Source organism: Medicago sativa, chromosome 8, assembly GCF_051527215.1.
Source record: "Medicago sativa cultivar Bolivia chromosome 8, Bolivia_mono, whole genome shotgun sequence".
Classification (NCBI taxonomy): Eukaryota; Viridiplantae; Streptophyta; class Magnoliopsida; order Fabales; family Fabaceae; genus Medicago; species Medicago sativa.
In genome coordinates this window covers 11,805,086-11,818,709 of record NC_140756.1, presented here as the reverse complement: position 1 = coordinate 11,818,709, position 13,624 = coordinate 11,805,086, and the positions used below count along the sequence as shown (strand labels likewise).

General features: G+C 32.0%; 2 protein-coding genes across 2 annotated transcripts; one reads left to right on the top strand and one right to left on the bottom strand.

Annotated features, from left to right (window-relative positions):
• Nucleotides 1-1,272: 1,272 nt before the first annotated feature.
• Nucleotides 1,273-6,851, top strand: LOC146896972 (IAA-amino acid hydrolase ILR1-like 4). Its single transcript, XM_085738977.1, has 5 exons — nt 1,273-1,778; nt 3,077-3,202; nt 4,817-5,131; nt 5,752-5,880; nt 6,256-6,851. Exons 1-5 carry the CDS (start codon nt 1,422-1,424, stop codon nt 6,670-6,672), a joined length of 1,344 nt encoding a protein of 447 aa, XP_085595103.1. The 5' UTR covers nt 1,273-1,421; the 3' UTR covers nt 6,673-6,851.
• A 1,267-nt stretch (nt 6,852-8,118) lies between these two features.
• Nucleotides 8,119-11,120, bottom strand: LOC146896971 (glycosyltransferase BC10-like). The gene is made up of 2 exons (XM_085738978.1): nt 10,005-11,120; nt 8,119-9,032 (listed from the first exon to the last, which is right to left on the bottom strand). The coding sequence occupies exons 1-2, from the start codon at nt 10,602-10,604 to the stop codon at nt 8,391-8,393; spliced, it is 1,242 nt and encodes a 413-aa protein (XP_085595104.1). The 5' UTR covers nt 10,605-11,120; the 3' UTR covers nt 8,119-8,390.
• Nucleotides 11,121-13,624: the final 2,504 nt, after the last annotated feature.

Sequence of the window (13,624 nt, the reverse complement as noted above, 5' to 3'; positions counted from 1 at the left end):
ATAAGGATTATCATTTCGTGTGTGTGTATATAGAGAGTTAAATATGTTTTTAGTTATTACAAAATTATGACTTTTAAGTTTAGTCCTTAGATTCTTTTATTCATTTTAGTCCTATTTGCATTTTATAAGGATTCTTTTAAAGGATTAAAAATATCAATTTTTTTGTAAAATACTCCATTCGTCCCATATTACTTGACCTAGTTGACTCTGTCATGTATGCCAATGCACAATTTTAAACTTAAATTTCTTTAATAATCTAGTAGAAAAAATTAAGAAAATTTGATATTTTGAAAATATTAATCGAGAGGAATCTAACAACATCTTATATGCTATATTTTGTTTTTATATATTAGTAGAAAAATAGAGTCAAAGCATGTTACATGAATAGTGCAAATATTCTAAATAGGTCAAGTAATATGGGACGGAGGGAGTAGTTTTTAAGATAGGAGATTATTGTTATCAACTACTTCCTCCGTCCCATTTTAACTGGAGAAACATTTGTGTGGACCAGGACCAAGAATTTTGGTTTGGTCACACACTTAGAGAGAAGAGAGAAGAGAGAGAAGAGAGAAGAGAGAGAAAATGGAGAAGAGTGAAGAGAAGAGAGAGAAGGCAAATTCTTGTGTCTGTGACCCAACCAAAATTCTTGGTCCTGGTCCACACAAGATTTTCTCTTTTAACTGAGCTTTTTGTTCATTTCACACATATTAAGAAAAAGTGTATAAGTGAAAAAGAGAAAAAAAAAAATAGTTTTGAGCGTTTTGTCAAATATTGGTGCATTCCTTCTTATCATAAATTCAAAGTAGAATATATTGAATTGAGAGTGATGAAAGTAATATTAATTAAAGTTATAATTGGAAAAAAGTAACTATTATTGTATTGAAAAATGAAATGAGTCAACTCTTTTAGAACAATATGTTTTTACAAATGACTCATTTGTTATAAGAAAGATGGAGTACAATATTACCAACAAAACTTATAATTTTATAATGGGTCATGTTAACTTGTGCTCTTAGGACACAAGTTAAGGAGGTTAAAATGGAAATTAAAAAAAAATGTATATTAAAAGTATAACTTTTGCAACTTTTAAGACATTGAAGGCACAAGTTCCAAGAAAAATCTTCTACATTTATCTTCCTAACTTATGTCGTAAGGGCACAAGTTAACATTTCCTTTTTATAATTTTATGTAAATGAAAAACATATCTAACCAACAAAATATCTCACGTGTAGATCATACAAGTATAACTATAAGACAACAACGGTCCAAGTCATAGGAAGTTGGAAGCATTGATTGAAGAACCAGCCACCTAATCTTCATCTTAAAAAAAAAAAACAAAAGAACAACATTTACTGCTAGTTTTATGCTTCAATCATCAACCTTCATCTCATAATTCTTCACACTCACCACCAAAACAAACCATGTCTTCTTCCTTCAAATTCATATGTTACCATTTTTTTATCATTATATTACATGTCTTCCCTGCAACACAAATTTTGTCATCATCAACACATAATTCCTCATTCAGCAATTTTCTAGAGAGTGCCAAAAGTCCTGAGGTTTTTGATTGGATGATCAATATTAGAAGGAAGATTCATGAGAATCCAGAATTGGGTTATGAGGAATTTGAGACAAGTGAATTGATAAGAGCAGAATTGGATAAGATGAGTATTCCTTATAAACATCCAGTTGCAGTCACTGGTGTCATTGGCTTCATTGGAACAGGAATGCCTCCTTTTGTTGCTTTAAGAGCTGATATGGATGCTCTTTCTATGCAGGTTCATTATGCTAGTCCTTAAACTATTACTCTCTTCAATTTAGTTTTCAAAGTATATGAAATCGTTAATTTCGTCTCTAAAGTATATGAAAATCCGTCAATTTTGTCGGTGTTAGCGGCCAACACCGAGGGGATTTAGTCCCACATTGGATAGATAGGATTCTTGAGAAGAGATTATAAAGAGGAGGCACTCCTCACCATACAAGCCGGTTTTGTATGGATGAGTTAGGCCTCGATATTCGTTACAGCTGCGAGCAACATGTCCAAATCATAATAGATCATAATAGTAACTATTTAATAGATCATAATAGTAACATTACTTATAATAGATCATAATAGTAACATTACTTTACATAGCGTGTGTTTGCCATCACTTTTTTAACTGAAATTGCGCTTTCCAATGCATTTCCACCGTGAAAAATGTGAAGCTGGAAATTGTAGAGTTTGGCAAAACGTGGTTTTGGTGGGTATCCACCGTGATGGCAAACCCTCCGATAATACTTTACATAATAGTAACATTACTTTAAGAACAACATTACTTTAAGAACTAAAATGTTTTTTTTTTTTTTTAAAGAAGAACTAAAATGTTTTATTCATTAGTCTGCGGCATCTTTAAATAGATCATAATAGTAACATTACTTTAAGAACTAAAATGTTTTTTTTTTTTTTTAAAGAAGAACTAAAATGTTTTATTCATTAGTCTGCGACATCTTTACAAATTACTTTCTATAAACTCTATTTAGACCTTATCCCTTTTCCACATTTTTTTCTTCTAATAAACTACTTGATTTTCTTTTTGAACGATAAATGTTAGTAATTAGTTCTACGTAATGTTAATGTTAGGGGAGAGTTTGAATCCGTGTCGCCTCTATGTTGCTCCATACAAATCACCAAAACATCTTATCACTCTGATTAATTACATCATATAATTCATATTGCCTTCCCCTATGTATATTGGGGAGTCAGGAGGAGCGTCGGGAGAAACAACGGGCCAAATGCTTTAGAACCACAAGAGAGGGAGACGACACATCTCCACCCAAAACCTTAAGGCATTACGTATATGAGACACCTCTTTTATATATCCAACATTTTTACCAATTCATAAGCGATGTGAGATTTAACTACTCATACTTGAAAGCCAACACCCTATAGTATATATGATCTTTTATGATGGTTGACTTTTTATTTTGTTTTATGGGATAGTTCTAATATCATATTTCTACAAAGGGTTTTGTATTGCATTTTGCTATTGTATATATCATTGATTTGTTGTCATGTCATCTCATGTTTAAAACTTAGGAAATGGTGGAGTGGGAGCACAAGAGTAAAGTACCTGGAAAGATGCATGCGTGTGGTCATGATGCTCATGTTACCATGCTACTTGGTGCTGCAAAGATTCTCAAACAGCATGAAAAAGAGATACAGGTGAGATCTTTAATTTGTCTTAGCTTCTTATTTTTCGGTTTCGTTTATGTTGTATTATTATGTTATATTCTGCTTAAACAAGTGGCTTGACTCAGTTGGTAATGAAATTTAGTTAAAGTTGAATCGATTGGGAGCACTCGAGTTTTATCCATGGCTGGAATAATTCATGGCCACCCATAGAAACTGGGAGGGTTTAGACAAAAAAATATTCTGCTTTGTTTTTCCTGAGATTCTGATATGAATTAAAAATGTGTGGCCACTTCTCTATTGTCCAAAGTGTCATTAACTCTACAATTTTGATCCTTGTGATGATTTCATACTTTTTATTTGAAGTCAAAGTCCAAAAATGTCAAAGTGAAACATATATCTCTTTGGCATGTAGCATATTACCAAATTGTGGGGAAATTATATCTTTCCTGATGCAAGTTTTGTAAATTACAGGCATTCTATCATCTATCATATATCTCTTTGGATTGTATCATATAATTCGTTTAAAATCATATCTCTTTGATTTTTCCTTAGATACTTCTTTTCCAATGTCAAACTTGAATCAAAGTGAAACATATATTTCTTTGTCTTCAACTATAAAAATTTGTCCCTTTTGATGATCTTAACTTCTTAAGTTTTTGTTGTCTCATCCATAGTAGTTAATAGCGGCGCTATAGCGGCCAATAGCGGCCGCGCGGTGCGGTGCGGTCCAGGACCGCTATGCAATAAGCCAAGGCGTAGCGTTATGAGATAGCGGCGCAATAGCGGCCGCAACACTGCATAGCGGTTTTGCACTCTTGCACCGCTATTTCATTTTACGTGAAAATACAAGATTCTCCTTGGTTTTAAATAAAAAACAAGGGTATTTTTGTCAAACCCTAATTAATAACTTCAGTTTCTCTCTTCTTTCATTCTTTACGGCGCCTTTCAGATCTGTACGCATCTGCTCTCTCAAAAAACTTCCTCTCTTCATTAAATCTTCTCTCAAAAGCATCAGATCTGTACCCTAAAAAGCATCTTCTCTCAAAAAAAAAAATTTTTGAGAGAAGTTTATAGTATTATTTATATAATTTGTCCAAAAAGTTATATGAAATAGCGGTCATAGCGCTAGGCGCTATCCCGCTATAGCATTTTTGGGGTCGGCTGCTACGCGCCGCTATCCGCTATTAACTACTATGGTCTCATCATGAAATATTTGTAAATTACAATACTTCTATCATCTGGCATACATGACACATATGAATCCATTTTGTAATGTTTTTCTCTCAAAATCTTGCTTAGTTCTTGGCTTCTTGCCATTTTGATACTAAATAAAAGAAGGGAGAACAGAAAATTAAAAGAGAAAAAAGTTGATACCGTTATTATATTATTATTATTCTACAAACTCACTCATATCCTATGTAGCACTGACACTTCAGATTAAAGGTGTGTCTGATGCTCGAGACTGATACATATGATTAGATTCAATCACTTGTATTTTCTTAAGTTATTACTGTGTCTGCATGTCAGTATTAATATCGTGGCGGCGTCCATGTCTGCTTAACATGTCAGTACTTTTCTCAGTATTGTCTTGGTCTTCACCTCCTCGTGGATTACTGATAAATTCTTTATTTTGTTGTCTGAAAGGGAACCATTGTTCTTGTTTTCCAACCAGCAGAGGAAGGAGGGGGAGGGGCTAAGAAAATTTTAGATGCTGGGGCATTAGAAAATGTCACTGCTATCTTTGGATTGCATATTGCTCCTGACTTACCAATTGGTGAAGTGGCCTCTAGGTCTGGTCCAATATTGGCAGGAAGTGGCTTCTTTGAAGCAAAAATAAATGGAAAGGGAGGTCATGCAGCTATTCCTCAACAATCTATAGACCCCATATTAGCAGCTTCCGGTGCGATTATTAGCTTGCAACACCTTGTTTCTCGCGAGGCTGATCCTTTAGACTCCCAGGTAAATTATTCTTACATTTTCCCTTCCTATTATCCACTTATTACACTTATTTCATACTTAGGCTCTTTTTGGATAAACACTTCTTTAAGCATAAACGTGTATCATATACATTCTTATGTATAAGTTGTTTCTATAATGAAATATAAAATAAATTCAAACTTTTTTCATATAACTTGTAAGATGTTTTCATAAGATCTCTTGTAGAGCTTTCGGAAATAAGCTGAAAACATCTGATGTACATGCCATGAGCTGTTTACATTAGCTCCTCCAAACAGTATCTTATTTACTTGCTAAAATCAATAAGTTTGCATGATACTCTTGAATCCATAACTATGCTAAGCAATCAGCATGTGTTCTTTCTACATGTTATAAGCTATAATTCAATTTAAAAAAGAATAAGAAGAGAAGACTATTAAGAGCCTAAGTAGGAACCTATTTGTGGAAAACTTCCACCTGCTTCTTCTGCATAAAATGGAAAACTGTTAGAGCTTTAGATATGTAGTTTGCTATAATTTTGTTTCCAAGAATCATCATTGTTTGAAATGTAAATGATGAAAGACGTGCTTGTTGAAGGTGACATAACCCCTCTTGTCTTGCTTACATAATTCATGCTCCCGCAGGTTGTGACGATTGCAAAGATCCAAGGAGGTAATGCATTCAATGTTATTCCGGATCATGTCACAATTGGTGGTACCTTCCGAGCCTTTTCTAAAGAAAGCTTTAACCAACTGAGACAGCGGATTGAGGAGGTATGTATTGGAAATAAATGAATTCAGTTTGAATGCGTAAAGTGAAATATGAAATCAATGACCTCTCCTATAGTATGCATCATCAGCTTAAAATAATCTCTTTGTTGTTTTCCTTACTTTGATTGTTAAACCTGATTAGCTTGATTGTACGTAAAGTTAACTCAGAAACAGGTTCATTTTACTGCGTTAACATTATGTTTGTGTCTTAACTATTTTCGTATGAAATATTAGTCAACATAACTGAGAGTCATGCATTGGTTGGTTTGAGAGAATGTTTATTTTTTCATTTCCTGTTTTCACTTTTAATTACAAAACTTAGAGTAATTACTCAAGTCGTTTATCCAAACAAGGCCTAGGACTGATTCATTTATGCAGGTTATCATTGGACAAGCTGCTGTGCATAGGTGCAATGCAACTGTGGACTTCCTTCATGGAGTGAAACCTTTTTATCCTCCAACTGTAAACAATGGTGACCTGCATGAACATTTTGTGAATGTTGCGGTGAATATGCTTGGCATCAACAATGTTGATAGTGTCATGACACCATTTATGGGATCTGAAGACTTCTCATTCTATCAAGAGGTCATACCTGGATACTTCTTCATGCTTGGAGTGAAGAATGCTTCACATAAACGGTTCGAGTCTTTATTACACTCACCTTATCTCGAAATCAATGAAGATGGTCTCCCTTATGGAGCTGCACTTCATGCATCTTTAGCTGCTAGTTATCTTCTAAAACATCAGCAGGATATTGTACCTGGTGTTGAGAGAAAATATCATGATGAATTATAAATGTAAATAATCTTAATAAGCCAATGTTGCCTTAGCCATAGATAAAAAATTAGAGTTTTCACTACATACTCTGTGGTTTCATCATTATTAAACACCACACATTTCTCTATTGTTTTTGAATGATTTTCTTATTCTCTCTAATTAATTCAAATATAATTATGCATCAAAATTAATGCTGATATTACTTAGTCCTTTCTGATGTCTATTTTTTTACCTTCTTTTCAATTTCAAGTCCTGGAGTGTTCTTGAACGTTAAGTGAGATTGCCTATCAATTTAAACTAGTTGGTAAGCCATTCAAATGTATATGTCATGTACTCTTTAAATCAAATGTCAAATAATGTATAATGAGATATTTGTAAATCGCTAGTGAAATAATATTCTAATAGTATCAATTAAAGAATGTCTACAGCTGAAAAGTTTCAAATATTTGTATTTTCTATTTTTGTTTTGTTTTATTAAATTAAATGTTCTTTTATTCGTCAAATCAATCAATATTTTCTTATTTTTATTGTTACACACTACATTTTATCTATATTGAAAAATATGTGTAATTTATGGCATGTTTGTATAGTAAACTACATTACACATTTCTAAGAGTGAGGTGAATGCAATGGATTTGCAGACTCTGTAGGTAGATGTCGGATGTGCTCAATAGTTGGATTCATCGAGCGATTTAGCCATTGGATGAATCCAACAATCGATCTCTGAATGCAGAGATAGGAGAGAATCTGAGATTGAGGGCTTTATATGTAATGATATTATGTTGGATCAGAGTGACAGTGTAAGTAAGGATTAAGTAATTAACTGAGTTGATCTCTTGTAGTTGATTAGATTTACCAGAATATGTAAAGCAGTAAATGATCCTTGATATAGACGCTAGCAACTAAAGAATGAGTTGGATGAGGACTACTCTTAAACAACTTTTGTCACTACTTTTTCAGTGTTTTTAAAGACTGGTGCACTGTCTGTGCAATGCTAATTATTAGTAAAAACTTTTGTTTGCTTCCTTGAGTGTGTAGGTATGGACATTAACTTGTCAATATATAATAACAATAATTGCTGATCATTGAATATAGCAAAAGGCTAGTATCAGGATTCAGGAAGACCTTCATTACTCACACTGTCACACTCAGTAGCATCTTCTGAGCTTTTTCAAATGAAAGCTTCAAACCTATTAATGTATGTTTGTTTGATTTCACTCAGATTTGGTGAAGTTGATTCTAAAAGCATATAAAAAATTGCTTAAAAGTGAAATCAAATTAATTCACTTTTACGTGTTTGGCTGTTTTCTAGAATTGATTTTATCTCCATAATCGATTCTAACTTGAAGCTGAAATTAGGAACTTTTACCTTGAAACTAGAAGAATATTGGGCAAGGGTAGGTTATATTGTATAATAAAATGGCCAGAAAAAGTAACTAGTCTTAACAGTAGCAGCAGTACATATTCCAGAAAGATAGCTAATATATTTATTTGATTAACAAGTAATAATCCAACAAAATGCTAGTCTATATTTTGGCTAATACTTGTATAAGTATACGGTTTAAATTCAATGTCCTACACATCTAAACGGAGGAGCAACTCAATATTTCTGTGAAATAGAGAAAGCAGAAGATGAATTACGCGATCAAATGGAGTAAGCCAGTAGCTAACTAACATGGTCCAAACGGTACTCCTGCAAGGATGCTGCAGCCAGCAACTCAGAATCCAGACAATTTTCATATTCCTAGAACTTTCGGCGCTATATCTAAAAGGGGACCTAAAGCATTAGGTGCAAATTTTCTAGCAAATAAGAAACAAAGTGAAGTTGGCTGGTTATTATAAAGACATGTCTGATCTTGCAAAATTTTCTTGAAGAATTCTTCTTTGATGTCATTCTTCCCGAATGTAGCAGGGTGAGCACCACCTCTTGACCAATCCACGTAGGTGAGGCTCCGATTCGCCAAAAGATGAGGAGTATTAATGGTTAACATCGTCTGAAAATAGTGTTCATCAACATAGCATTTGTGTGGAGTGCAGAATTCTTTGAGTTTTGGATAGTAAGTATTGTCTTCAACTATTCTAACTGCCAGTTCTCGGTTAATTTCGAACCACTGAGACCCCTTACGCCAGTCACTGATGTTGATCTCAGGTGCCATGTTTTCGTCGTAGCGTCCTCTCCCATAAGGACCAGGTTCATCAACTGCACCCATAAAACTATACCTTGACCGCGATAAGTAGCGGTGTATAATGCTGAAGTTTTGGAGAGGTATGCAGGACTCGGATAGGAGGACAAACCATTCATTTGAGATATCAAGCAAGGCATTAGCTAGAAGTCTTCTTTCAGCATCACACATACTCATCATTCCCCACTCTGCCACCTGTGAAGAAGGAAGTGAATTAGAAATTTAGAAAGAAAAAAAAAGAATCCAACCTGAAACCTATTCTTGCTCCTAAAAGTCATATCAAAATTGAAGAACAATGCACATTATTTGAGAGTAAGGGGCATCTCAATGAATGGGAGTTTAGACGTGGTGACTATCTTGTTGGTTTTAGAAGAAAATTCTTCCAAGGAATTGTGGAATACTGTTAGAATAGTATACATGTTTGGTTATTTGTAGCCGGGTGAAAGTGTTTTGGTAATTTACTCTTGTTCCTATCAATCATAACTTCAATTACGATATTTATTTTTTCCTAGATACATGCTTTTTCATCACAAATAGTTCATACTTCATACCACATAATTTAGCAAGAAACAAATAATAAAAAAATCAAATATTTTCAAGACATTGAAGCCTTTGAATTCAAGCGACAAATGATGTGCAAAACTGCAGATCTTTACTCACTCGGTGCAAGCGAATAAACCATAAGTCATTAAACTGTCACATGTGCTCCAATTTAGTCTCTAAACTATAGAAATATAATAAAAAGTCCCAAAACTCTTTTTAATCCCATCAAGATTGTCCCTAACCTATCATTTTCTCTCCTATTTGTAAAGTATCTGAAGGACTAACTTGATGGATTAAGAGTTTAGCCACTATTTATTATATTTCTATATATAGTTCAATAATCAAATTGGGAAGAGGGTGATAGTTTAGGGATTAAATTGATGGTCTATTCTTGTGCAAAACATTCAAAATCAATAGCAATCTTAGCATTACTAAGGCTCAAACTATAGATCAAGCCATGTCAATAAATTTTGGCATTACTAAGGCTCAATCCATGTTAATCAATCAACACATGGCAATCCATCCATACCAATAATATTAATTTCCTAATGATTACTATATACATACAGAACCTATGATCCATATTAAAAACAAACTTAAAAATATATTAAAGCTAGTTCATACCTGGCTAGGGATCTGTCTCCGGTAAAATACCGATGACGGCGAAAAATCAGCATTGTAAGATGGCAATGAATGAACATAGATGGAATAAAGCTTCTCATGCCCCTTAAAGAACTTCTCCCAAAGTGGTGCCATTGGCAAAGGTCCTTTAGTCAAGAACATGAAAGCAATCTTAGGAGTTCTTTTAAAAGGATAACTCTTAATCCTTGGAACAAAAGAAGCCCTCCAAAAGAGTTCATCATCATTCATAGTATGCAACAAACTAGATGGAGGCTTAAACCAATTCTCTATAATCGCCGGCTTCGGAAAACACGGCTTAAACGAAGATTGCACGAAAGCGACATTATGAATACCAAAATGCCTAATCATGTACATACTAAGAAATGAACCACCAATTCCAATAATCAAAAATAGCAAGAAAAATTGCAAAAGTCTCAATGGAAATGGCCTAGAGTGTGTCACTCTTATTGCAGTGGCAGCAGCAGGGTCCTTCCCTTCCTCCATTCTAGACTGCATAGTTTTCTCTCTTCCTCTCTCTCTCCCCTTTTCCAAGTTCCAAATCAAATCTAAGATCTTGTTACTAATATAAGTGTATAACTTCATACATAACAAAATCTATCTCAAGAAAAACACCTCATACACACAAAAAACCTCACTTTCCATACCAAAACCAGATCAAAACAAAATTGTCATGCTCATGATCATACACATAGATAAACTATTCAAATTTTCATCAAAAGGGTATCTAATATATTCTCCTTGTTAGGAAAATTAATCAAAACCCATGTAAAATATTAGATCACATCAAATAAATATGAGAAAATTTCAGTGACCCAACAAAGCTAATAAACTATAATATCATTCAAAGATTAAAGGGTCATGAAAAAAATCAAAACTTTATTTGTTCTGCGTTTCTGGGCAAGCATGAAAAGTGCATATAAAGAGAGGAAAGTGATGATTGAGTGTAGATTGTGATCCCTTCACACTTTTCTCTTCGTTCTTGAATTGCGCCAGATTTCAATGGAAGTGAGAATAGTGTTAATGCTATCTCACTCAGCAACCTCTCTCTCTCTCTGTGTCTAAGTTAAAGGGAAAGTTGAGAGAGAGAAAAGAACCAATAAAGAAGAAACAGCAACATAGGAGTAAAAACAAAAAGGTTTTTTTTTCCTCTTTCTTTTAATTGTGGGTTTTGTTTTGTTGTCGTTTTTTTTAAGGTTTGGTGTGATTTTATATTAGGAGGACCATTGAATTCCTTTGGTTTGTCTATATGCCTAATTTTGTGGCCTAATATGGGGTTACGTGTAGTATAGTGTAGTGCAGTTAATAATTTTGAGTTCATCACATTTTTAATATTTTTTTTTTTTTTAAAGAATCACATTTTAATCGAAAGTATTAAAGTGTAGACATTTTTTTCGTGTGTGAACCGATATATAATGTGACAGAAATGAAAGATAAGGGTGTTTAAATCTAAATTGATCCAAACTAAAACGTAAATCGATCAAAAAAAAATCAAAACCACGCAAAAAAAAGTGTAACATTATTGTTTGATTCAATGTTTGGAAGAAAATAAATCCAAACTAATAAAACTGGTTTAGTTTTTTAATTATGAGAAATGATATTTGAATAATAAGTTTTAAATAATTTTTGTGACAACTTTCTATCTCATAATTTCATTTTACTTTTATTATGTCTCTCCGTTTTTTTCACTCTATTGTTATTGTCCAATGAGAAAATAAGGTTGTCACTAATATTGTTTAAAATTAGTTGTCCAAATATCATTTCTTTTTTTTTTTGACAAAAAAATATCATTTCTCTTTAGTTATCAATTGTCGATTTATGTAAATTTTTCTGATGAAATCCTAATCAAATCATTAAAACAAAGGAATTAGTTTGGTTCGGTTAAACCAATTGACACCTTTAAACATTTAATCATTAAAAAAAATCTTTAAACATTTAAGACATTTATTTAAAATATCTTTTAAAACTATTATAACAAGTACGTATGTAAGTTAAAATTGAAAAAGTAATATATATTAATTACAAAATAAATGAACATAATAAAATTTTAATTTTCCTGATGACAAATCTTAGTAATTAGTTATTAAATTAATATATACTCATTCGTCCAAGTTTGAATTCAGAACCTTCAACTTCTTATTCCTTAATTCAAATCAATTAAGTTATCAAACTCATCTAATAAATTTTTTAAGTATTACTATAGACTTAGATTATAACAAGTACGTAAGTTAAAATTGAAAAAGTTCCCAAAAAAAAGTTAAAATTGAAAAAGTAATATATACTAATTACAAAATAAATGAACATAATAAAATTTTAATTTTTTTAATGACAAATCTTAGTAATTAGTTATTAAATTAATATTTACTCATTCGTCCGAGTTTGAATTCAGAACCTCCAACTTTCTATTCCTTAATTCAAACAAGTTAAGTTACCAATATCATCTAACAAATTTTTGAAGTATTAATCTCCGTCTCAAATTATAAGTCATTTTAATCATTTTCCTTCAAAAAAAAAGTCATTTTAATCATTTCACTTATATTACAGATAATTAGTTTTATACAAAAAAGGAGAAATTACGACTTATTTTACAAATTTATCCTTCATTAACAAAATAAAAAAGATAAATTAATTTTTTTTTTGTTTTGAGGAAAAGATAAATTAAATAATTGAAATGAAAAAAAAAGAAGGTAATCAATAGTTAAGGGTATAAGAAAAATAACATTTTCTTCATTGATATCGTAAAGAGATTTATATTTTAGGAAAACTTTTTTCCTAAAGTGACTTATAATTTAAGATAAAGAGTGTACTATAATATATGAAAATAATATAAATCATAATATGTACTTACTTGTTTGCTTCGATTATTGTATCGTGAATTTTAAATAGCGTGAAATTGATACATGAATTATTTAGATTTGATTGATTTTGTTTGTTTCAATAACATGAAGAAAAAAAATTATATTGACTTGAATCTTCGATTCATAAAGTTATTGACTAAATTGCTATACACTTTTTTTTTTTTAAAGAAATTGACTATACACTATTTTTTAAGGATATATACCTAAAAGCTATAGTTTGACAATTTGATCTTAAAATTTACGAAATATACTCCTAATAAATTAATTTTTGAAATTAAAGCTCCCCGATTAATTTAGTTTTTCACCATTCATCTAACATAGTCACATCTTCAACAAGAATCCAACATAGTCATAAATGTTGAGTTGGCATACTAGTGTCTAGAGGATGTTGAATGTTGAGTTGGCATACTAGTTTTGTTCATCTATACTTATTATCTTTTTACAAAAACAAAACCATATTTATTCATTCAAATTGAAAGTATATCATATATAATAACATATTCAACATCGCTAAAAATGTAAATGGTGAATCTGCAAACAAACTCACAGCATCAAAGTTAATAGCATACAACGGCGCCTACAAATAATATGATAAATTCTAAGTCATTGAAATACACATGCTTCCGGATCAGCAACGCTGACGCCCAAATTATTGATTGAATCTGTAATTGACTGAAGTTGATATTTCAATAGGAACCAAGTAAACACCGCAACAAGACGCGAAATCAAACGCCGTACAAGATGACT

Bases quoted from the DNA above. Each gene is read 5' to 3' on its own strand.
- LOC146896971 (XM_085738978.1), bottom strand. From the start codon at position 10,604: ATGAAGTTATACACTTATATTAGTAACAAGATCTTAGATTTGATTTGG. The intron at 9,033-10,004 runs GTATGAACTAGC...CCTTCTTCACAG, and splicing joins GGAGACAGATCCCTAGCCAG to GTGGCAGAGTGGGGAATGAT.
- LOC146896972 (XM_085738977.1), top strand. From the start codon at position 1,422: ATGTCTTCTTCCTTCAAATTCATATGTTACCATTTTTTTATCATTATA. The intron at 1,779-3,076 runs GTTCATTATGCT...TTTAAAACTTAG, and splicing joins TGGATGCTCTTTCTATGCAG to GAAATGGTGGAGTGGGAGCA. The intron at 5,132-5,751 runs GTAAATTATTCT...ATGCTCCCGCAG, and splicing joins CTGATCCTTTAGACTCCCAG to GTTGTGACGATTGCAAAGAT.